Source organism: Marmota marmota, unplaced genomic scaffold, assembly GCF_001458135.2.
Source record: "Marmota marmota marmota unplaced genomic scaffold, marMar, whole genome shotgun sequence".
Classification (NCBI taxonomy): domain Eukaryota; kingdom Metazoa; phylum Chordata; class Mammalia; order Rodentia; family Sciuridae; genus Marmota; species Marmota marmota.
Window position 1 is genome coordinate 1,560,620 of NW_026000138.1, and position 25,084 is coordinate 1,585,703.

Below are 25,084 nucleotides of genomic sequence, written 5' to 3' on the forward strand. Positions count from 1 at the left end.
CCCCCCCCCCGCCATTTTGTAAAAAATAAAGTGAAAGATCGAAGAATTAAGCCATAGTGGGTCACATTGAGGAGCGGGCAGAAGGCTTAGCTGGTGTCTGTATTCATGTCACTAGTGGCCACCTTTGGCCATTGAAACACACAGTTCAAACTCTGCTGCTGCGCCTCTTTATAAAAATCAAGTTGTGCAGAAATGTCCAAATAGAATTTACCCTGATTCCACTAGTCTGAGGCAGCTCGTTCATGAGCATTTGAATAGTTCATTAAGGCTGTACACAAACAGACCTATACAGAGTAGGGATAATATTATTTTTAAGTTTAAAAATACATTTTGAAAATTAATATCAGGGCTGGGGCTGCAGCTCAGTTGTAGAGCATGTGCTGAGCATGTGCAAGCCCCTGGGTTCAATTCCCAAAAACAACAACAACAAAATAATAATAAAATTTATTTTTTTAGCATACCCATTACCTCAAATATGTAAAATTTGATTTTACTTGAATTTAGACACATAATGAACCAATTTCTGTTCTATGAAAATTGAAGAAATTATATTTCCACTGCCATTATCCCACTTCTAATTTTTGCTAGGAACATTGTTGAGTTTTTGTTTTGTTTTGTTTAGGTACTGGGGATTTAATTCAGGGGCCCTTAACCACTCAGCTATGTCCCAGCCCTTCTTATTATTTTTAAATTTTGAGGCAGGCTTCTCACTAAATTGCTTAGGGCTTTGCTAAATGCTGAGGCTGGCATTGTACTCATGATCCTCCTGCCTCAGCCTCCGGAGCTGCTGGGATTATAGGTAAGCACCACCATGTCTGGTTATTGAGGTTTTTATACTGTTTTCAATAATCAAAATTGCCAAGATTTCAAAAATATTATTCAGTATCCATCAGGATTTCTCTTATTATGACTTATCATTTGATTGGTTGGATTTCAGCATCCAGTATTTTTTTTTCAAGAAGACTTTATATATGTCTAAGCCACTAAATTTGTTTCAGAATGTTGGTTAACTTATACTTAACAGGAAATTTAGCTGAGTATAAAAATTTTGGTTCCAGCCCCGTGCTGTGGCACACACCTATAATCCCAGTGACCTGGGTAGCTAAGACAGGAGAATTGCAAAGTTCAAGTCAGCCTTAACAACTTAATGAGGCCCTAAGCAATTTAGTGAGACCCTATCTCAAAACAAAAAAATAAAAAGGGCTAGGATGTAAGTCAGTGTAGCTTAGTGGTAAAGGACACCTGCTTTAAATTCCTAGTACCAAAAAAAAAAAAAAAAATCTGATTCCAGCCAGGCTTATGGTATTTTCCTGTAATCCTAGCTACTCTTCTGGAAGCTGAGTCAGGCCAGCCTGGGCAACATAATAGAGATGCTGTCTCAAAACAAAAACAAAGACAATCCCATTTCATAATGTCTTTCTCTTAGAATTCCATATGTATCATTCCACTGGTTTCTGAAATTGTGTTGCTGTAGAGGGATCCAATTCTCCCCACCCGTCTCCCTTCACCTCCCACTTATATGGTCTTTTATCCTTTAAGGTCGGTATTTTTTTTTCAGATCGTGTCTTGCTCTTCCCCTGCTTTATTCTGATTTGTTTCCGAAGCGCACCAGTTAGAGTTTGGGTTGGATTTCCTTTTGCTTCTGAATCTGCTATTTTGTCTTATTCTTCTTCTCCATTGAATTTTTGTGACTTCTTCAAACCATCCACCACATCTCTAATTGTTCATGTTATGCTTTTTCTGTTGATTCATGGTTTAATATAGCTTTCTGAAAACAACGCTGATGCTTTTAATTTTATTTTTTCCCATTTCTCCCTTGAGCTCGGCTATCTTGCATTCACCTTTCATCTCTTTCTATTGTCAAGTAATTTCTTTTAAGTTCCTGTGTCTCACTTGTTTGCTTCGGCAGCATATACAATAAATATCCGTATCTCTTTTCTTCCATATCCCTGCTCCCTCCAATTTTAAACAATTGTATCTGCAGTCCCCTTGAGTGTCTAGAGAACTCTTTTGCCCAATGTCTTTTGGTTTTTCTCTGGACGATCTTTCTGGTGGTGTGCGCTCTTTGTTTTCTCTCCCTCAACACACAGGGATTATTATTTATTCTTTAGCTCCCTTTCTGCTTCTAGGGTGTGGAGAGTATAGGAAATGTTCTGGGGTGTGGAGAGCAGCGGCATTTTGGGCTCATCATCTGGAAGACTCTCTTGCTAGAGCTACTATCTACCCTTGGCCCTGGAGGGTTCAAAGCTCACGAGGTCTTTGTGTTCACGGCAAAGTTCTTTCTGGTTCTTGACCACCTGTGTCATGGCTGCACCAGCATGGTCTCCCCGCCCTCCCAAGGCCCTCTTTTCTCCTGGCGTCTCCCTTAACCGGACCCCTGGGTTACAATGTAGAAACGCCGTGATTTCTCCATCAGACTCACACCTCTTCCATTCCATAGTGAGATGTCACACCTCTCCGTGAACTCAGTAATCCGCAGCAGCACTGTTCACACCAGTCCAAACCAGAAATCACCCAAATGCCCATCAAGGTATAATAGTTGGCCAGGCACAGTAGGGCCCACCTGTAATCCCAGTGACTTTAAGGTTGAGTCAGGAGGATCGAAAGTTCAAGGCCAGCCTCAGTAACTTAGTAAGACCTTATCTCAAAAAATAAAAAGGAGTGGGGATGTGGCTCAGTAGCAGAGCACCCCTGAGTTCAGTCCCCAGGACCAATAACTTGGAAGGAACATCATGTCAATCACAAAAGAAGCCACACAGTGTGATTCCATGTGAAGCTGCTGGTCCTGTAGGTCAGAGGCAAGTGAATGTTGGCAATTCATAGGCTTCAACCTAATATAAGGCACACAACCAGATGAACGGCAGGACTGCCCATGGCTGGGGGACGTGGCCAGAGAGACATGGGGGCTGCTGGGGCTGTATGGTTTATTGTGTGGTTTTGCATTGCTGGGGATGGAACTCAGGGCCAGGCACGTGCTGGCCAAGTGCTCTGCCCCGACCTGCACCCCAGCCCCAATTTTCTATCCCTTGGTGTGGGTGCTGGTCGTATAAATGAGTTTAATCATTGAAAATTCCTAATTATGACTGATGGTATGTGAACATTTTTGTATGTGTGTAATATTTCAAAATAAAGTAAAAAGCAGTCAGTGCGACAGCACACACATGTCATCCCAGCAGCTAGGGAGGCAGAGACAGGAGGATTGCAAGTTCAAAGCCAGCCTCAGCAAAAACGAGGCACTAGCAACTCAGTGAGACCCTGTCTCTAAATAAAATACAAAACAGGGCTAGGGCTGGGGCTGGGGCTCAGTGGTCGAGTGCCCCTGACCTCAATCCCCAGAACCCCCCACCCCAAAAAGCAAAAAGCCAGAAAACAAACAACAACAACAACAAAAAACAGGACAATTCCTTACCCCTCCCAGGATGCACCCCTGCCTAGATCTTGTCATTCGAATGCGAGAGCCGTGGCTGTGACTTTGAGAGGGGTATCTGTTGGGGTCCAAGGTGGAGTGTGATAGCCCTCAGGTTGTTTCCTCCTCCCAGCTCAGATGTTACTGGACCTGGCCGGCGGCCCTCACAGTCTGGGGCTAGGGATGTAGCAGTTTCCCTGCTCTCTCAGCCAAGTGACTGCTCTGCCTTGAGAAGTCCCTCCATGTTTGCAGGGAGGACAGTGGAACTGAGACCCTCTCTCAGGCCATCTCTAGCAGGATGCCAGGTGCACTAGTGTGGCGCAGCTGGGGGGAAGCAGGCCCACGCTCTGTGTAAGGAAAGGCCAGTGCTGGACCAGTCGGGACATTGGTGCCCTTAGAGTGAGGCCCTAGAAAGGACTCCCAGGTGGCCAGCACCCAGAAAGCTCCAAGCTCATTCCCCAGGATCCGCTCCTCTTCCAGAGGCATCCTAAGAGGGCACCGAGCTTGCAGCCTTCCCAAGGAGCAGCCCAGCTGGGCATGGGGTGAACATGGCCTTCCAGGGCTTTCTGTGCAGGATGGCCTTGGCTTCTGTGTTGAAACACATATCCTGACACTCAGTGTCATGTCTTGTCTAGTGTGTGTCTTTCTCTCAGAGGGGGGACACTCCAGAAGTCTGTGATGGTCTTGACACTGACTTTCATGGGCTTAAGGGTGGGCCTGGCTGCCTCTGTCTCCCTGGGATTTGACATGGCTGTGCTAAGTACGTACTGATAGGAGAATGCTCTGATGAAGAAGCTCATGCTGGCCACAGGGCCTTTGCTCATGCTTTCTTCAGCTGCAGCATGTCCTCCTTACAACTGCTTTCCTCCCCACATAGGCAAAACCAGTCAGGCGTCACTCAGAAAGGTGTTTCATGCCCAGTGTTGGCGTGCCCAGGGGAAGGCTGGGCAGTGTGGTTGGGGTGCTTACCAACATCTATGAGCCTGTGCCCCTACATGAACCCACACAGGCCCACTCTGGCCTTTCTGAAATAACCTCCTGGCCCAGCTCCACCTTCACAAAGGCTTTCCCAAGTCTCCCAGTGCCTGGGAGCCCTCCTGCCCTCCCTTATTCTGATGACACTCGTGGTAGTCATGGAAGCTGGCTGGTCTCAGCCCCACTTTGCTTGGGGAGCAACACAGGCCCAGTGACCTGTCCTAGGAGGCCACATGGCTAGTAGAGGCACTGTCCGGCTTTACAGCTGGATCCCAGAGAGGACCCCACACTGTGACCTCTGTCACAGTCGCATGGCTGTTGAAGCTGAGTGCTCTAGGATAGAGGAAGGAGCAGATGTTGTGACACGGTCCCAGCTAAGCACCACAATCTCTGAGGCTCCTTAATGCCTCGTGGGCAGAGGCACAGTCCTTTTTCTGTAGCCCAGCCTCAGACAGAATTGCAGCCTCCGCGTTCCCGTTGCCTGGTGGTCCTCAGAACGGTTGTCTGGCCACTCCCTGGGCAGCCCTAAGCTTTGCCGCCAGCCCAGCTCCACAGGGTGATGGGCTGCCGTGGGCCTCTGCCGCCAGGCTGGGCCTGCACATGAAGATGTGGCCGCCATCTGTGTGGCCACAGCTCACCTGGCAGCTCATCTTTGGAGAGTGTCCTTATGGGCCTGGTCTAGACCATGCTCAAGGAGCCTCTGAAGCCTGAGACCCGAGCCAGTGCCAGCTGCTGACCCAGGCTCTGAGATGTCATCCCTGCTTTTGCTTGAGGGAATGGAGGTCTTTAAGGAGGGTGCAGGGCCCAGTGCAGGGTCCTGCACCACCCAACCCAGCGCTGCAGCAGCATTGGGGGGCCCAGAGCCAGGGCTGGGGTGATCCGATTTGGGTGTGCGTGCACATGGACAGGTCATTCACCAGGGAGACCCCAGGAGTGCAGAGGCGGAGACTTGGGGTTTCTGAAGGACACCTAGAGAGTGTGTCTGACCTCTTACTCGGGGATAGAATGGGACTGAGTCAGAGTCACTCAGGATGATGGCATCCACCCTAGGACATGGGGATCACGCCTGAGGCCCGCACACTGCGTACGTGTAGGTACCACGTGGCTCTTCTCTGCTCACCCAGGTCAGCCAACCTTAGGCTTCAGTGAAGAGCCTCACACAGAAAAGCCCTGGAGCAGCCCCATGGAACCTCAGCATCCCTCTCCTGTACTGCCTCATTTCATCCAGCTCCTTCTCTCAAGCATTGGGTGCTCTCTCCTTGGGGTGTGCAAGGAACTGTCCCTAATCAGGGGTCTGAGCCATCCTCTTGGCTAGTTGGAAGTTCATCCAGGTGTCAGATTTCTTGCTGCTTTGGCTGAGCAAGGCTTCTGTTTCACACCTTCCTGTGGGATGAGGTGCGGCCTGGAGGTTATAGGGACATTCCTTCTCTGTCCTGTGGCCTCGTGTCCAGCCACACTTGAGCAGAGCATGAAGTCCCAGGCGGGCGGTCCAGAGCTGAGTGAAGAGGAAATCCTGGGGGGCAGCCCTCAGCCTCAGCTTTCTTTACTTGGGCCCCAAATCTGCCCCTTGTCCCTGTCATCCAGACCCTGAAGGAAAGAGCAGCAGTGGCCTCTTTCACCTGAGCACAGCTCTTGCCCTGGGTGGTGAGGTGAGACCCAAGGCTGCCCGGGGAACAGACAGGACGCCTAGAGAGTGTCCAGGGAATAGATACGTGGGCAGTCGGCTGGAGACAGGAAGTCCCTCCGCCCCAGGACAGGAGCTGGCGGGGGGGGCGGCGTCAGGGGGTGCCTGTGTGTCCAGGTGGATCAAGGTGTGTCCAGTGGGGGAGTCTGTAGTCACAGGGCTCTCAGGGGGACCCCGCCAGGATCCTACCTGGCTCCAGGGTTTGTCTTCTCTATGGCCGACAGAGGTGCAAGCTCCTGGGTGTATAAAGTAGACAGGTTCCAATCGGCTAAGAGAGCGTGTATTCTGACTATTTAAAGCCGTCGGATGTGGGAACTGGAACTGGGGTCCCAGTGGGCTTTGGGCCGTGTTCCTATCTGCTATGAAGTAAGCAGTATGGGGTTGTTGGGGCTAACAGGGGCCATCTCTGACCCATTTGTTTGGTGTCCCCCTGCCCTGCCTCTCTCCCTAAAGGCCATATTAAAGGCTTCCTTCAGTCCTCTGTGCCTATCTTCCAATAATCTGGTAAACATACTTCTCCATCTTGCTGAGGTCCCTAATGCTTTAATGCCCCGCTGGTGCCATGTGCTCCGTGCAGATGGTGCCCTGGGGAGGCTGCCCGAGTGGCCGGCTCTCTCCACTTAGCTGGTGCCTTGCCCCAGCTGCCACCCTGGAGTGGCCTTTCTGAAATGCCCTCCTAGTTCTGCCAAACCCCATCTCAGAAGCCTTCACTCAGCTCCCATCAATGGCTTTGTGGGACCTCAGGCGGTCATGAAATGACGTTTTCAGCGAAGGCTGCGGGTCCGGGCCTGGCTCACAGAGGATGGCTTCCTAATGTGATTGCTTGCATTGAACTGAAACCAAACTTCAGATCCCGTCTTCTGCCGGGACTCAGTGACTCTGTTGCCCCTGGTGACAGGAGCAGGACCGGCTGCCCCCACACAGAAGGGCTGGCCTGCTGACTTTCAATTCCTCACGTCTGTTTTTCATCCTTTTATTTATTCGGCTTCTTTCCCACAATGGGCCGTCTCCATTTGCCACATCACAAGGGCCACCCACAGGGACTGGGGACCCGGGCTGAGGTTTGTCAGGACCCCGAGGGAGCTGTGCCCTCTGCCTGGCTCTCGGAAGCTGTCCTTCCCTCCCGGGACTATTGGTTGATCAGAGCGGACACACAGCCTCCGTCCTCCCAGCTCTGAAGATTGCTGAGCAGACAAGGAACAGGGAGGCTGAGGAGGCGAGGAATTCACTCGGGTCACCCTGCTGGCCCAGGCTGGGGTGGACACTGGAATTCTGGCCTGGGTCTAGACCAGGCTTTCCTCTGTGCTGTGGCATTCACCAGCCTTTGCAGAAAGTGACTGTCCTATCCTCTCTCTTTCTCTCAGGGGCCCTTGGTGCATTCTGTCATGGTAAATTAAGGAGCCTCGTCTAGAAGTCCTAACTCGCAGTTCCCCATCGTCGGGAAGGCTGGGACTCCAAGATGATTATAAAGGAATATCGGATCCCTCTGCCAATGACCGTGGAGGAGTACCGCATCGCCCAGCTCTACATGATACAGGTGGGTCGGGGCCAGTGCAGACAACCGCGGGCCTGGACTGGATTTCTGGCTTCCAAGCATGATGCTGGGCATCCAGGCACACTATGTGGCACCAGAGTCTTTGGCCAGCACTGTTCTCTCAGGACTAACTCTGAGCCCAGGTCTTAGCTCAGACTGCAGCCACCAAGTACCCGGCCTGGGGCTTGAGCATCAGGCACTGGTAGGCCTGGCTCCAGGTCTGGTAGGTCCATTTCTGGGGAGAGTTCTCCTCCTAGTTTGCACACATGTACCCTCCCCCTGTGTCCTGGCGTGGCAGAGGAAGAGGGGCGGGGAGAAGGAGTGGGAAAGAACATTCTGGTATCTTTTCTTCTTCTCGTGAGTCTGTGAGTGTGCTGAGCCCATCCCGGGCTCTGAGCTCATGACCTCATGAGCCCTAACGGCCTCTGAAAGGCCCCTTCTCCGGAGACCATCGTACTAGGGGTTAGAACTTCACTGTGGGAATTTTCAGGGGACACAACATTCAGTCTATAGCACCCCATTTAAAAGTCAGGTACTTTTGAGGTCAGAGAGGTTCAGTGACTTACCCAGAAGCACGCAGCCTGTCTCCTAGCTCTCGGACCCCCTCATTACTATGGTTGCTGCCACTTAAACAGCACTATGGGACACGTGCCTGGTTCACAGTCTCACGTGAGTGTGAGGTTCGTGAGGAGCCAGCAGCTCTCACCCATTCCCAGGAGACATGGCTGCACCCTCCTCAGTGCCTGCCCAGCCTGGAACCCAGGATCCTGGCTGCTCTGGCCCTGACACCAGACCTCCCCCGTGACCCCACCCACTGGGGTCCTGGCTGGGGTCTTCGCTCTGCAGGGTCTCCCAGTCCAGCTCTCCAGCCAGCCTCCTGCATGGTCCAGTGTGGCCTCTGCCCAACCTGTCTGTTTTCCTTCAAGCTGAGGGCCTTAGGGCCTCCCACTGATTAGGAACCTGCTTGGCCTGTCTCTGGCTCCTCTGGGCACACTGGGACCTCTGGTCTCTGCCTTGGGCCAGCTTCTTGCTGCACAGTCACCTGGTCACCTCATCACGTGAGCTGTCGGGCAGAGGGGCGCTGCTGCTGGCAAGGCTTGGACCTCCCATCCCTGGGTTTACCTGGGTCGGGGGTATTATGAGCCCCCAGCAGAGTCTAGAGACCCAGCTCCCACCAGGGAGGAGGTGAATGGAGCTACAAGGATTGGCCAGGCTTGCGGGGAGGAGAGCAGGAGGTGGCCCAGCTCTCTGGGGGGCTGTTTGCTCTAAGCTGCTTCAGAAGGACCGCTCAATTCCCTCTCGAGCCACTTACCCCTTAATTATTTCTAGAGTGGGGAGAGGAGGAAGTTTAAATCAGGCCCAGCTCTTAGCACTCTGGAAACAGCTCAGCTCATTCTAGGACCAGGCCCATCTGCTACAGCTGCCATTTGTCCTGCAGCTTCTCAATTCCTGCCTTAGCAGTGAGCCCCGACCACAGCAGGCAACCCCTACACTGCACCTGGCCTTCCAGGGTGGACGATGGGGGTCCAGAAGGATGTGCCTCCAGCCTCTGGATCACCCCAAATCTGCTTCTCTCCAGCACAGAACCACCCATGACTCTGGGCCCCTCCAAATACCTGCCATTTGCACAGCATCTGTCTTTACGTCTTCTGTGAATGTGGCTGTTAAGCAACTCGCAGCCCCTGTGTGATGGCAGACCTCCTCCACGCAGCCAAGGCCCTCCCAACCTGTGCAGTGCCGTCTTTTTTCCTCTCCCTCTCTCACATTTTTTATCATACGTATTGATGGGATCATTGTTACACATTTGTTCATGCACACAGTATAGCAATATGATTCAGCCCTCCCCAGCACTCCCCACCTCCCACCCTTGCTCCCTCTCCTCCAGCCATTTCCCTCTGATTTTCATGACATCCCCCTCCCCACACCTTCCTATTCCTTTTTTCTCTCTAGCTTTCACGTTTGAGAGAAAACATCAGACCCCTGACATTCGGAGTTTGACGTATTTCACTTAACATAATGGTTCCATCCATCTTCCTGCCAGGACATGGTTTTGTTCTTCTTTACGGCTGATTAAGCTCTGTTGTGTACATCTACAACATTCTATCTGTTCACCTGTTGACGGACACCTAGGCTGGCTCCAAGTTTGGCCACTGTGAATTGTGTGCAGCGTCTTTTGATGAATGCTGAACTGTTAACCAGGCGCGTGGTGGGTGGAGACGGCTCCCCGCCTGCAGACCAGGAGCACCCAGAAGTGTCGGCCCTCAGGCCAGGTGGGGCCTCCCTCCCAGCTGAGTCCAGGTGGCCTCCTGGTACTAGCTGGGTTCCTCAGCCACTCTGAGCTTCCAGTCTTTCCCTGTAGTCCTTCTGGTCGGTAAGCACGTGGGCACACATCTTCTTTCCTCCCCACATAGGCAAAACCAGTCAGGTGTCACCCAGAAAGGTGTTTTGTGCCCAGTGTTGGTGTGCCCAGGTGAAGGCGGGCAGTGTGGCTGGGGTGCTCACCAACACAGGTGAGCCCGTGTCCCCTCGTGGACACACACAGGAACACTCCAGTTCTCACCACAGCCACCTCTCTGGCTGCTCTCAAGGCCAGCGCAGCCTCTCCTCTGAGACTAGGACCCCTGTGGGGGACCCAGGCCTCTGCTCAGCTGACTTGGGGTCTCCCAGCCCTTCCTCATGGCCCATACTGGCAGAGGCAGGAAGGTTGAGCCTCAGCATCGTGAAGACACTATAGCCAGGGATTCCAGAGCAGATGTGTACAGGACCAGCTGGAGTCGAGGTGTGGTCTGTCTCCAGGCAACAACGCAGCTAAGAATCTCAGTCTTTTGGAGAAAGGGTGGGCTTTTAGGGCCCAGCTGACCCTCAGTTAAGTCCAGTCCTGGCGAGCGGGCAAGCAGGCGAGTGAGTCTCTCCAAGCTTTGCTTTCTTTGTCTTTTACATAGCTGGCCTCTCACAGAGCACCAGCTCTGTGAGAACAGGAAGGGCTCTGGAAGCCAACTTCCTGTTCTACAGGTAGGAAAATTGAGCTCCCAGATCCAGGACTGGAACCCAGCTCCTCCAGCTCCTGGGTGGCCTCTCTGGCCTGGAGAGCTCTGGGACTCCTGTGGGGCTGCAGGGGAAGCTACTACCAGCCTCAGAAGTGGGGGTGCCTTGGCAGACAGGAGCAGGGGGCCAGCGAGAGAGGACAAGAAACCCCCACACCCAGAACAGGGAGAGAGGCAGCCTCTCCAGGCATCAGCACCTCCCCACACCTCATCCCATGAGAGGGTTCTGGTGGGAAGTGGCATGAGCTGTGCCCTCAGGCCCTCGGGTGGACAGGGAGGGCAACAGAGGCCAGTGGGGACCGCCAGATATGGGGACTAGAACACAGGCACTTGACTGCGTCCTTCCTGTCCCTGAGACTCCCACTCACAGACAGAGCCCATCTCCTGAGGCCCTGCACATCCCACAGGGCCAAGGGTCGCTCCTCTGTTCCGTGGTCTCTCGGCCACTCCAGGGCCTGTGGCGCTCGCTCTTCCCAGCCCCACGTCCTGTCTTCCACTTGGCCCACTCCTTCTGCTCCTGCACTGGCCCCTTCCTGCCCTGACTTTGGACCTGGAGTCCTGGGGTCTTGAGTCCCTGTGGGGAAGGGCTCAGAGGTCTGAAGATGTCAGAATCCGCACCTTGACATGTGCGCGGTTTGCTGTGTCAGTTGGACTGTGTTAAACAGTAGCTGGGTCCACAGGCTTCTCTGTGCCCTGCCTGTGCGAGGGCTGATTGCAGAGGCGAATGGAGTGACACCAGCATGTCCCAGGAGATGATACAGATACAGCCATCCCAAACACGGGCAGGAGTGGGGGAGAGCTGGGAGAGAGTGGGGGACAGGTCAGTGCACGGGCTCAGGCCAGCATGCCAGGGACTGGCATGTTCTGTAATGGGCCTTAAGAGGCAGCCTCATTTTCTTGAGAGAGTAGCAAGCTCAGTCCACCCCCACTGTGCTGCCCACAGCTGGGCAGCATCTGGGAAGAGGCCTTCCTCTGGACCTGCTACCATGGGAAGGTCTTGGAAAAGATGGACGGAGCTCCCGTGGCCACGCACCTCGCCCATGCCTGGGCAGCGCCCAGCACACACAGTGGAGAGTTACTGGCTGGGAGCATCCACCAAGGCTCAGCCAGGGCTTGCCACCAAGAGAGGAGCAGAGGGGCTGGACCAGGACCCTGGACAGCTCTGAGGCTGCCCTGCAGGGGCCCTTGGTCTTGCATCCTTCCCTCTTGGGAGCCTGGCAGCACAGCTCAAGGACAGGAGGCAGGGACCCGGTAGTTTCCTGAGTGGGCAGAGCGCAGCATGACTGGGAAGAGCATGCTCCCACGTGGCACAACAGCCGCAGCGCGCCAGGCCCACAGGGACCCAGGGGTCGCCTGGGCAGGGCTGGCTGCCCTGGGCACACCAGCTCCAGAGTTCCTGATGACAGTGGCTAGAGCTTACTGACTCACTCTTCACTACACATCTGCTATGCGGAGGCGTCAAAGTGCTGGGTCATGCAGACTCTAGGGCCAGCCAGGACCAACTGTGGCCCTTGCCTGAGGGTGCCCCACTGTCCCAACCCCACAAGTTACCTAGCCATCCATAATGTCACTGGTGATGGTGGCAGCCCTGAGCCTGAAGCATTTAATCCTCCTGATGACCTGCAGAGTTGGTGGCAGTGCCCCCTAGGGGCAGGAGTTCAGAGATGTCAAAGAACTTGTCGGAGTATCCACAGCTGACCCCATGGAGCCAGTCTCTGGAGACCTGGCTAGCTTCCTTTGCACATTGCAAGGTCTCCTGTGGACCCCCCCTCTTACCCTCTCTGAAATCACACCTTCAGGGGATTGGATCAGAGATGTCGTCTACCCCCTTACATAGCCCTACCCGCAGCATCCCAGGACTGAAGTACTCATACACATAACTCAAGGTCACCTTGGATCAGCCAGGCCAGGTGGTGTGATCAGCCCACAGTCACCACATGCTGGGGAAAAGTCTGGTAACTGAAGGCTTTGTGGCTGGGCAGAAGGCATGGAGGCCCCCTCTGAGAGATGAGGAGCTCACCTGCTGGGCATGGGGGGATAAGCAGGGGGTGCTCCTGTTTATCCGATGGCAGCTGAAGTCCAGCTACAGGAGCCATTGTGGGTGCTACCAGCTGATTGACTAGTGTCCCCCAAAATCCATGTGCAGCTGAACTTCGGCTCATGACTGTGATTTGAACTAGAGTCTTTACATATGTAATCTATTAAGAATCTTGAGATGAGGTCATCCTGGACTTAGAGTGGACCCTAAATTGAATGGCTATTGTCCCTATAAGAAGAGGAAAGGACAGGCTGGGTGTGGTGGCAGGTGCCTGTAATCTCAGCTATTTAGGAGGCTAAGGCAGGAGGATCACAAGTTCAAGGCCAGCCAGGGCAATTTGGCAAGACCTTGTCTCAAAGTAAAAAGTTTAAAGGGGCTGGGGATGTAGCTCAGTGGTGGAGTGCTTGTCCAGCATGCACCAAGCCCTGGGCTCAGTCCCCAGCACCACAAAACAGAGGAGGAGGAGAGGATGGAGAGAGGCACGGGAAGACAGGCAGAGAGGCAACTGATGTCACTCTGCTGAAGAAAGAGTCCCCAGAGCTGAAGGAGGCAGGGAACGGTCCTCCCTGGAGTCTCTGGAGGGAGTTGCTCTGGTAGGCTTGCCGGCCCTTCTAGGAGCGCCTGGGGAGGACAAGGTCTAAGTCCGCCTGAGTGGGGACATTTGCACAGCATCCCAAACACCCTGTAGACTAAGTGGAAGAGACCCCTCCCTACTCCTTGTCAGCTTCCCCCCCGCCCTTCTGCACCCTGGCAGGTGGGGGATGCCATTAGAGACTCCTGCAAGGTCCTGACAGCCCTGGCCTCACGTCTCTTCTCAGAGCGGTTTTTTGGTAACAGAGAAGCATAAGCGGGGTGTCTTGAAACAGCAGGAGTTTATTCCCTTGTGGCTTAGGATCCCTGAAGCTGGGCATCAAGGTCCCTGCAGGGCCCCTCCCTGCCAGGCTGTGGGGGAGGGCGCTGCCTTGTCTTCTAGCTTCTGCCGCTGCAGGTGTTTCCTGGCCTGTGACAGCATCACTAATGACACCTGCAGAGACCCTAGCTCCAAATAAGTCTCATTCTGAGGTTCTAGGCGCACGTAAATGTGGGGGTGAGGAGGACATTCCAGCTGCCTAAACCAAGATGTGGGCAGATAGGTACCCCACACACTTTTGGTTTTAGGAACTGAGACCAGAGGGAAGTGACCTGTCCGGCCTATGGGAGTGGCCACAGAGGTGAGCTCAGAGTCCATTTAGACCTTCAGCAAGTATTTGCCAAACACCTGCCTTGTGCTTTCCCCGGGGCAGCCAGCCCTGTGGGCTGAGCAGTCCCTGGAATCAAGAGGGTCAAGGCCAGCTCTGCCACTCAGAACTGTGGACAGGTGACCACCTCTCACAGTCTCCTCCTCATTTGCAAATTGGGGTCACAGTAATACTGCCCCTTGCTCAAGGGATGGTGGGGCAGCTGAAGGAGAAGGTCATCTGAGGCATGGGCACAGTTGAGAGCATTCAGGCCGCAGGGGTCATGTTCACCAGGTGTCTGGCCCTCGGTCCAGGAGCCCTTTGAGAGGCAGAGGGATGGCACCTGACTTCATCTGTGCCTCACCAGGTCTTCTTTCTTCTGAAGCCTAGACTTGGGAGCTCTGGGCCATGAAGAAGGAGCACCTCTTTGTGCTCTGCAGAGGGTCCTGTGCTGAGAGCCACAACCGAGTCGGAATGGCCCCTGGCATTTTGTCAATAGTATTGGTTGAGAGGCGAGCCATTAAGATGATGCTGGATTGATTCAATTGTATATTAGACCTTTACTGGCCGGTAATAGGATGGCTCTTGCTGCAACGGGCCTGTTACTTTGGAGTTCCCGTTGAGTTCTCGCGGGGTTCCGAGAGTGAGTGTGCGCGCAGCCCGGGGGAGAGATTTTCCGGTTGGTGTGTGGTGTGTCCCGGGAGAAGGCCGCATGTGTGGCGTTTGCGGGAGTTCGGAAATAAAGTAGTTGCTGTTTGAACCTACAAGGTTTTGTGGCGGCTCAGTTATTTGTGCCCAGCCAGACTGCGGCAGTCCTGCCCCAGGCAGGAGGCAGCGCCCTGGGAGTACCTCTGTGAGCACCTGTGCACATAGGTGTGTATGCTTAGCTTGGTGCCAGGTGTGAGTGTGTGGACACACACCTGCTGTTCAGGAAACTGACTGAAGACAGCCCTGACCACGCCGTCACGTCCCCATGACTTAAAGTCACCCACACCTCAAGCATGAGGTTTTCTGCATGAGCAGAAAACTGACCTTTGGGGCACAAGGAAAGTCATTTGTGGCAGAGACACTTAGAGGTGACTCAGATGTCATCTCTGTCAGACAGGGTCACCAAGCCCTATCCCACTCCTCACATTTGACCTTTCTTAAATCTTAGTGAGCATAGGAGTCAGGATGGGGTTTTCCCACGTGACTCACCTGTTTAAAGTGTACAGGTCAGAGGTCAGCATGTCCACAGAGATGCGACATCACCACAATCGATTTGAGCACATTTTCATCACCCAGAAAGGAGCCGCTGTCCCTCCCCCCACCGCGCCCAGCCCCTGGCAGTGGCCTGCCTGCTTCCAGGTTCTGGGTTTGTGTTCTGGACATCTCATCTCAGTGGGACCCTGCAACCTGTGGCCTTCCCGGTCTGGTTTCTGTCATTTAATGGTTTCAGGGCTCATCCACATTATGGCAAGTACCAGTAGTTGGTTCCTCTTTGCCACTGGCCACTCCCCAACAGAAGCCCCCCATATTTGTTGATCCACCATCTGTTGGTGGACATGCAGGTGGTTTCTGCCTTTCGGCTACTACACTTAAATGTTCATCTACAAGTTTTTGTGTGGACACAGGTTTTCCCTTTTGCAGGGTGTATGCCTGGGGGTAGAATTTCTAGGTCGTGCAGCAACTCTGAGTTTGACTTTCTGAGGACCTGCCACTCTGTTCCACAGCAACTGTGCCACCTTACATTCCCCCATCCGCGTGTGGGGTCCGTCCCTCCACCTCAGGCCCTGCTGCTGTCTGTTCCCAGGGTCCCGCCTGGGGGTGAGGCAGCGCAGGGGGAGTGAAGTGCCGCCTCATTGTGGTTTGGGTTTGCATTTACCTAATACTAGTGATGCTGAGCATCTCTTCAGGTGCTATTTTGGCCATTTGTATCTTCTTTGGAGAAACGACTATTCACACCCTTTGACCATTTTTGACTTGGGTTGTTTGTCTCATTGTTGAATTTTAAGAATTCTTTATATATTTTGGATATGAGCTCCTCAAAAAAATTTCTCCCATTATGTAAGCTTCTCTTTTCACCTTCTTTTTAATGTCCTTTGGAGCACAGAGGTTATTAATTGTGTTTAAGCCTAGTTTATCTGTTTTTTTTTTTCTTTGTTAATTGCTTAGGCTTTCAGCATTATTGTTCCGAGACCACTGCTTAATCCAAGGTCATCAAGATTCATGCCTGTGTTTTCTTCTAATAGTTTTATAGTTTTAGCTCTTATGTTTAGGAGAACGTGTTTTTAATGAGCTGTGAGCAGCAGCCGTGAGAAAGTCAGGTCTTTGGGGAGTTTGTGGACCTCTATGTTGCCTGGGGCCTGGGAGAATCCCTCCTGTCTGGCACCTGGCTGTGTGGCCTCACACCTCATTTCTGTCCCTGGCCCTCAGTTTCCCCAGGGCATCACACACAGGTTATCTCAGGATGTGTTACTGTCAGTGTCTTTGCCTTTGGAATCTCTTCCTCTAGAGACAGCTGCGAGCACATTCTCCTTCTGCTCTGCCCAGAAAAGCCCTGAATCCATGGGCCCTCGGCTCCTGGAGGCGCACACATCCCACATGTGTGCTGCGCACACACACACTGACACCCTGAGCAGTAGCCCAGCACATGATCACAGACCTCAGTCTCCCAAGTCATGTGCCAAGCTTAGGAGACTGGGATCAGGCTGTTTGGTAGCAGGGGACACTCCTAGGTGCCCCCTCCCTCCAGTGAGCCCTGTCCCTTCCAGCTATACTGTGAGCTGACCCATCCACCCCCCCAGCTGTAGAGTAAGTTAGATGTCAGGGCTAATGGTCAGGAGATGCTACTGGCCCCGCTGGTAGACTGAGTCACCCCTAGCCAGGGCAGCAGGAGAAGAGACAGATCAGAGGATGCTTGCCACTCCATCTGGAAGGAGCTGCTGGGGTGGGGCACTGAAGGGAGACAACCAGGCACATGGGGTCCCTGAGTGTAAACGCATTGCCCCCCAGTACCCCTCCTGATGGCCTGGCCCACAGGGTCCCTGATGGCCTGGCACTCTGTAGGTGGGATACTCTGAGCTTTGGTACCAAGCAGCTCCCAGCAGGGCAGGGTGCTGTGCCTCATCCTCTGTCTCCATGCTGCCCAGCTGCTCCCACATGGGAGCAGGGCTGTCCCCTGGGTGGGCTCCATCTCCTCACTGTAGGATGGGGCGGCAGCTCTGAATGCGGAGGGGACGTGGGCCTCAAGGGTTAGCTGTGTCTGAGGCAAGTCCAGAAGGCTCCACAAGGCTCCTGCTCAGGGAGGAGCAGTGGTTGCCCCTGGGGACCACCTCTCCCAGGAAGCCTCTTCCCTGGCTGCACTGGTTCCCGGTAATGCTGGCCTGCCCTGCATGGCCGCTGTCTCCATGTCTTGGCCCCAGCAGGCTCCACAAGTGCCTGTGTCTGATGTCCTGCAGGGTGACAGGGGACCTAGTGCTATGGCCACGGGAGGGCCTTCCTCCCCAGCCACATCCTCTGGACCAGCCCTTCTCCTCTGCCCTGCGATCTTACAACCCAGCTGCCATGTTAGTGGCTGATCCGAGACTAGAAAACGAGGCCAAGCAGAGAATCAGACATCCTGGCTCCTCGCTCCGTCCTTCAGGGAAACACCTGAGCAGCATGTGGGCTTTGGAGGCTGGAGGATCCCCTGCCCCACCCCAGGCTGGGCTGAAGCTGGCACCTGGCAACTGCAAGTAGAGGCGGCTGTCTTTCCCCAGAAGCCCTGCCAGGGGGCCAGTCAGCTTCCCCTGGCAAGTTGGCATTCCCCTTGGAACATGGCTCTGTGGCAGGGTCCCTCTGGCCTGGCACTCTGTAGGTGGGATACTCTGAGCAACCTGTAGCTGTTTTTTCCTTTGGTTTTGTTCCTAATTCTCTTCACTTTTTTTTTTTTTTAAGTTATGACACGATACCTTTATTTTATTTATTTATTTTTATGTGGTGCTGAGGATCGAACCCAGGGCCTCACACACGCTAGGCTCCACCACTGAGCCACAGCCCCAATTCCCTTCACTTTTTATTCAAGGATTTACATATGTAGAAAGGGTATGATCCGTGAGCACCTGCCAAGGTGGGTTCCCATCCAGTGAACATCTGTGTACATAGCAGGACATTCTCAGCCCCAGCAACCCCCCATGCCTCCTTGACATTGGAGCCCTGTTCCTAGAAAACAGCTCCCAAACTGTCATTCACCCACCATGTAATCTTCCCTTCTAGTGTGTTCGCAGAGTGCGTGACCAGCCATTACCACAGTGATTCCAGAATATGTTGAGAGCTGGGAGTGCAGCTCAGTAGTAAGAACCCACGCTTAGCACGTGTAAGGCCCTGGGTTGGCTCCCCAGCACCCCCAAGAAAAGTCTATTAGAATATTTTGATCACCTCAAAAGAAACCTGGACCCATTAGCAGTCATCCTTCATTTCTACCCCGCCTCCCAGCCCCAAGTCCCCACTACCCCACTTTCTGTCTCTGTGGATTTGTCTGTTTTAGACATTTCACAGGAGTGGAGTCACATCTGTGGTGTCTGTGACTGGCTCCTGTCATTCAGCACAATGTTTCCAAGTTGGCCCACCTTGAAACACATACATCTGAATGATATCCTTTGATGCAGGTGGAACATATTTCATTTATCCATTCTTTAGTTGACAGACAGTTTGGAAGAACTGGGGTCGTCTGAAGGCCTGGTGCACAAGCACAGTCTGCCCCTTTTATCTGCAGGGGATACATTCTAAGACCTCTGTGGTTGCCTGAAGCTATGGACAGTACCAAACTCCTACGCTTCATTTTTCTCCATACAGATCTATGATAAAGTTTAATTTACAAATTAGAGAGCTGGGCATGGTGGGGCATGCTCATGATCCTAGCTACCAGAGAGTCTAAAGCAAGAGTTCAAGGCCATCCTGGGCAACTTAGCAAGACCCTGTCTCAAAATTCAAAAAGAAAAAAATATATATATTTTATATATTTTTTTTCACAGTAAAATAAGTTTCAGGGAAAAGTTTAACTAGGCACAGTAAGAGAATAACAACTAATAACAAAATAGAATAATTATAATAGCATACTATAATAAAAGTTATTTAACACTTACAAATTGTCTATTTCTGGAATTTTCCATGAAATGTTTTCAGACTGTGGTTGACCTCAGGTCACCAAAATCACAGGGGCACTCAGTGTCTGTTCAGCCCCTGTTCTCAAGTCTTTTGTGCACGCAACCAGAAGTGTACTTGTTGGTCATGTGGTAATCCTATGTCTCTCTTTATTTTTAGATTTTTTTTTTAGTTGTTGATGGACCTTTATTCTGTTCATTTATTTATACGTGGTGCTGAGAATCGAATCCAGCGCTTCACACATGCCACGCAAGTGCTCTACCACTGAGCCCCAGTCCCCCTGTGTCTCTTTTTGAGAAACCTCCAAACTGTTTTCCACCATTTTTGCATTCCCCCCGTTTTATGTGCCCTCCCATCCCCAGCAGCAGTGTACAAGGGTCCCGGCTTCTCTATACCCTCTCCAGCACTGATCGTCTGCTGGGTTTTTGTTTTTAATCTTAACCATCTTAATGGTCCACTGTCTGTTGAAGTTTGATTTGCATTTTGCATGACTAATGGTGTCAGCCTCTTCTCACCTAGGTTTTCTGTTCTGCTGCTGCTTCTCTTTTTAACCGTGGTGGCCAACCACTGAAATGACTCTCAGACCCACTAATGGGTAGTGGCCCACGATTTGAAGAGCAGGCTAGACTTTCCTCTGGGCCTGGGTGTTGCTCTCTGTGCCAGGAGATGGACTTCTTAGTCATTTCTGTCTTCTCTGGCAAAAGGGCTGTTCAAGTCCTTTGGCCACTTTTGAATTTGGGTTTTCTGTTTTGTTGTTGAGTTGAGTTCTTTATATATTCTGGATACAAGTCCCTTATCAGATATGATATACAAATATTTTCTCATGTTCAGTGGATCGACTTCACTTTCTTGATGCTGTCCTCTGATAAACACTAGTTTTAATTTTTTTTTAATGTATCAGGGACTGAACTCAAAGGCACTCAACCACTGAGCCACATCCTCAGCCCTCTTTTGTATTTTATTAAAGATAGGATCTCACTGAGTTGCTTAGGGCCTTGCTAAGTTGCTGAGGCTGGCTTTGAACTTGAGATTCTCCTGCCTCAGCCTCCTGAGCCACTGGGATTACAGGTGTGCACCACTGCACCCAGCTAGTTGTAAATTTTGATAAACCAATTTGTCTATTCTTTTGTTGATTATGCTTTTGATATATTTAAGAAACCATTGCCAAGTCCAAAGTCATGAAGATGACCTATTTCCTTCTAACAGTTTCATAGTTTTAGTTCTTACATTTAATTCTTTGGTCCATTTTCATTGTATTTTTGTGTATGATGTGAGGTAGGGTCCAACTTCATTCTCCCACATGTAGATATCCAGTTGTCCCAGCACCGTTTGTTAAAGACTAGTCTTTATCCATTGGATGGTCTTGACACTCTTGTCAAAATTAATTGACCAGTCATGCATGGTGGCACACACCTATAATCCCAGTGACTTGGGAGGCTGAGACAAGGAGGATCACAAGTTCAAAACCAGCCTGGGCAGCTTACCAAGACCCTATCACAAAATAAAGTCTAAAAGGACTCGGGCTGTAGCTCAGTGGTAGAATGCCCCTAGGTTCAATCCCCAGTACCTCCAATAAATAAGCAAATAAATAAGTTAATTTTAAAAATTAATTGGCCATTAGATATATGGTTTATTTCTAGGCTCTGAATATTATTCCATTGATCCTATGACAGTACCATACTGTTTTGATTTCTGTAACTTTGTAGCGAATTCTTTAGCCTGATATTCTTTGTTACCTGATATTGATATCACCATTTCTGCTTTTTCTTTTCTGTAGTAAATGTTAATATAGGAAGTGTGAGTCTTCCAGCTTAGTTTTGTCTTGTTTTCAAGATTATTTTGGCTATTTGGGGTCCCTTGCAATACCATATGAATTTTAGCATTAGTTTTTCTTTTTCTATATAAAAAAAAAGGCTTCTGGAATTTCAGTAGGTGCTGCACTGGGTCTGTATGCTTCTTGGGGGATTATTGCTATATTAACAATAGTAAATCTTCTGGTCCATGAACACAGGACGTTTTTCCAGTTATTTAGGACCTTGATTTCTTTCAGCAATGTTTTGTAGTTTTTAGTTCACAAGTATTTTTATGGAGCTACTTGATTAAACTTATTCCTAAATATTTATTCTTTCAGATGCTATTATAAATGCGGTTGATTTCTTAATATTTATTTTTTAGTTGTACACCAATATCTTTATTTTATTTATTTATTTTTATGTGGTGCTGAGGATCGAACCCAGGGCCTCACACGTGCTAGGCAAGTGCCTCTACCCCTGAGCCACAACCCAGCCCCTGATTTCTTAATCTCTTTTTTGCAGTCTTTGTTTCTGTGTGTTGGTCTTGTATCCGGCCACTTTACTGAATTCATTTATTAGGTCTAATGAATTTGGAAGAAATTTGGGGGGGTTTTCTGTATAAAGTTCATGTCCTCAGCAAACAAGGACAGCTTCTTTCTGTCTTCCCAATTCAGATGCCTCTTACAATTTCTTTTTCTTGCCTCTTAACTCTTCTAAAATCTCCAGTCCAATACCGAGTGAAAGCCAGAAAGCAGGCATCCTTACCCTGTCCTTGCCCTGGGAAACTTTCAGTCCTGGGACAGGCAGGAATCAGCAGTTCTGGGCCTCAGAGAGGGAATCTGACCACAGGGAGCTTGGGCCACATGAGCTTGGGTCTAATTTGGGAGGGTCCTGAAAGGCCCAGGCGGAGCCAGCCTGTGGCCAGAGCCTTTCTTCCCATTCTACACTGGGGCTTGGCCTATGGGGCCCCAGTCCTGTGCAGAAGCTCTAACCACACACGTCATCATGCTTTTGTCCCCACAGAAGAAAAGCCGAAATGAGACCTACGGTGAGGGCAGCGGCGTGGAGATCCTGGAGAACCGGCCGTACACAGACGGCCCCGGCGGCTCAGGCCAGTACACACACAAGGTGTACCACGTGGGCATGCACATCCCCGGCTGGTTCCGCTCCATCCTGCCCAAGGCGGCCCTGCGGGTGGTGGAGGAGTCCTGGAATGCCTACCCCTACACACGAACCAGGTGCGCCGGCCTCCGCCCTCCTCTGCCTCCGTTGGGTGGGAAGAAACCCTACAGATCCAGCAGTGGGAGTCTATATGGGCTCAGCCCCTGCACTCACAAGGGTACTAGGCTGTGTCCAAGACCGGTGCCCTGAAGGGCCCCAGGGCAGTCACACACAGAAGAGGGAGGAATATACCCTATGCCTCCCTCAAATGGAGGCCACAAAGAAGGTGGTATTCAAGCCAGGGTTTCTGAGAAGGCCCGAGGAGTGCAAACCAGGGGGCTTTTCCTGCTGTGAAGGAACGGAGGGTAGCCAGATGCGGGGAGTCTGCACTCCATGCTGAGCAGGGCTTCTCTCGGGTCTTCACTCTGTACCAGTGTGCGGCTGAGCACTGCTGGGGGAGGGATGGGGGCTGCTCCAGCCACTCCACGTGCTGAGCAGGCAGGGTCCCCACCCGCCTTCCAGGGCCTCCTTCCTTCCTACACTAGGGAGTACCAGCTGTTCCCCTGTTGCCAGAGCTGGCTCTTGTGGGGTGGGGTGGCGTGTCCTGGAGTAGGGCTCAAGTTCCACCAGCTCTGTGTACAGTGCCCTACCTGTGTGACATTGCCACCACCATGAGCATATGGACTCGAGACGCAGCTTCCAGAAGCTCCCTTCCCTGACTCCCCGCTGCCTAAACCCAGCCCTCCTCCTCAGTGGCTTGACTGTTCTGGGGACAAGGTGACAGTCCAGAGGAGACTGGGAAACCCATCTTGGCCAGGCCTACACTCCTGTCCCTCTCCAGCTGTGCCAACAGGCCAGGCGGCCACCTGCAGCCCCCAGGCACAGCCCCAATGGCCGCCGTTTGCCCCCAGGTTCACCTGCCCTTTCGTGGAGAAGTTTTCCATCGACATCGAAACCTTTTATAAAACCGATGCTGGGGAGAACCCGGACGTCTTCAGCCTGTCTCCTGTGGAAAAGAACCAGCTGATGACAGGTGAGCAGGAGGCCCTGCCTGGCCGCTGTCTGTGCCTCCCCCACTGTCCCCCTCAGCCCCAGCGTGGCCCAATCCTGGAGGCAGGTTGGGGTCCTGCACCCCAGGACAGAGGCCTCTCCTGCTCACAGCCCTGCCCCTCCAGCCCCAGAAGGGCACCGGCGGCTCTTGGGAAGCCACCCTAGACTGGCAGCCTCACATGAGAGCCTGGGCCATGGGGGCCGTGGCAGATGGAGGCTGTGCCCTGATGGCTCCGTCCCACAGCTGGAGCTGCCATGCAGGAAGCAGGACCCACTCACTGAGAGCTTTACTAAGGAAACCAGAGAGCAGGGTTTTCATGAGAAATTTCCACTTTCCCAAATGTTGGCAGATAATTCAATAAACTTAAGCCTAGTCAAACAGCAGGCCTCTGGGGGCCGGGCCCAGCTCCCCAACAGCTCAGCCGGCCGGGTCCTCCCAGTATGAGCCTGTGTGTAGGTGCCCTGGCCCAGGTGCTGGCCTGGCACCTCATGTGGCAAGAAATGGATGGCGTCCCACTGCACACCCATCATCTCACCACAGTGGCCACCCTGCCCCATACATACCTGGGCAGTTCCCAAGTCCCCACCTCAGTCCACACCCCTGCTGCCAGGACACCACCTTTCCTGGGAAGCGTCTCCAGCCTTCTCTCTGTCCCATGAAAAGACCCTCCAGGGCCTCCTCTGTTACCTGCTTTGCCAGGTGGTGGGCACACTGACTGTGGGGCTTGTCGACATGACTTGAAAGGCACAGGTCTGGCAGTCAGGGAGCTACCCAGGGCGCCATACTTGTTCCCCCATGTCCCTTCCACATGCGAGGTCTGGGGCTCTCCGAGGATGTGGGCATGGAGGGTCTGGCAAGGGTGGGGTGCAGGCCAGGCAGGTGTGACCACTCACAGTGTCCCCCAGACTTCATCGACATCGTCAAGGACCCTGTGCCGCCCAATGAGTACAAGGCCGAAGAGGACCCCAAGCTATTCCAGTCAACCAAGACCCACCGCGGGCCACTGTCCGACAACTGGATCGAGGAGTACAAGAAGCAGCTGCTGCCCCTCATGTGTGCCTACAAGCTCTGCAAGGTGGAGTTCCGCTACTGGGGCATGCAGTCCAAGATCGAGAGGTTCATCCACGACACCGGTGAGCACCCAGCCCCAGGCACACGGGCCGAGGCCCCGCTCCTCCCTGCCTCCCTCTCCTCGGCCTGCTTCTGCTTTAGTCCTGAAAGGTGAAGCCAAAGCCCTGTTCACCTCCCACCCCCACCCCCAGCTTATCTTACCTTTCATTATTTATTTTTTAAAGTTTACTCTAATTTGGTATGTATGACAGCAGAAGGCATTTCAATTCATAAGACACATAGAGGGCACAGTTTTTCATATCTCTGGTTGTACATGACGAAGAGTCATACCATTTGTGTCTTCTTATTTTATTTATTTATTTATTTTTAATATTTTTTTAGTGGTTGATGGACCTTTATTTTGTATGTGGTGCTGAGAATCAAACCCGGTGCCTCACGCATGCTAGGCAAGCGCTGTACCACTGAGCTACCACCCCAGCCCCTTCTTATTTTTATTTTTTGGTACTATGGATTGAACCCAAGGGTGCTCTGCCACTGAGCCTCATTCCCAGGCCTTTTTATTTTAGACAGGGTCTGGCTAAGTTGCAATGGCCTTGAATTTGCAATCCTCCTGCCTCAGCCTCCCAGGTCACAAGACTTACAGGCACACGCCTCGGTGCTCAGCACCCCCAGCTTATCTTGGCCTTCCCTGAATGCTATGCACAGTTTCTGCTGCATGTGCCCCAGGCTCTGTTCTGTTGTTCCTGCCCCCATTTGTGAATGATAACGTGTAGCCTACACTCGACTCTGGGGAGTACTCACTGAGGGCAACCTCCCTGCTGCCCACAGGGCCCCTGGCTCCCAGGCCTGTTGGCTGTACCTGAGAGGCTGCCGGCCCAAGCCCAGCCCACAGCTCTGCGCCTCCTGACAGGGTGGAAAGTTCTGGAGGGCAGAATGTCTCAGACATTGTACTGTCCTTCACACCCACCCAGCCTTCCCAGAGCAGG

General features: G+C 52.3%; 1 protein-coding gene across 2 annotated transcripts in view; it reads left to right on the forward strand.

Annotated features, from left to right (window-relative positions):
* The window catches only part of Pitpnm2 (phosphatidylinositol transfer protein membrane associated 2), a 95,867-nt gene that overhangs the window by 50,602 nt on the left and 20,181 nt on the right, over positions 1-25,084 (forward strand). For both annotated transcript variants that reach the window (XM_048785527.1, XM_048785526.1), the window contains exons 3-6: positions 7,430-7,602; positions 21,839-22,053; positions 22,888-23,009; positions 23,933-24,160. In XM_048785527.1, coding sequence (XP_048641484.1) covers positions 7,525-7,602; positions 21,839-22,053; positions 22,888-23,009; positions 23,933-24,160 — 643 coding nt within the window. In that variant the 5' untranslated portion in view covers positions 7,430-7,524. The remainder of the gene's footprint in view (positions 1-7,429; positions 7,603-21,838; positions 22,054-22,887; positions 23,010-23,932; positions 24,161-25,084) is intronic.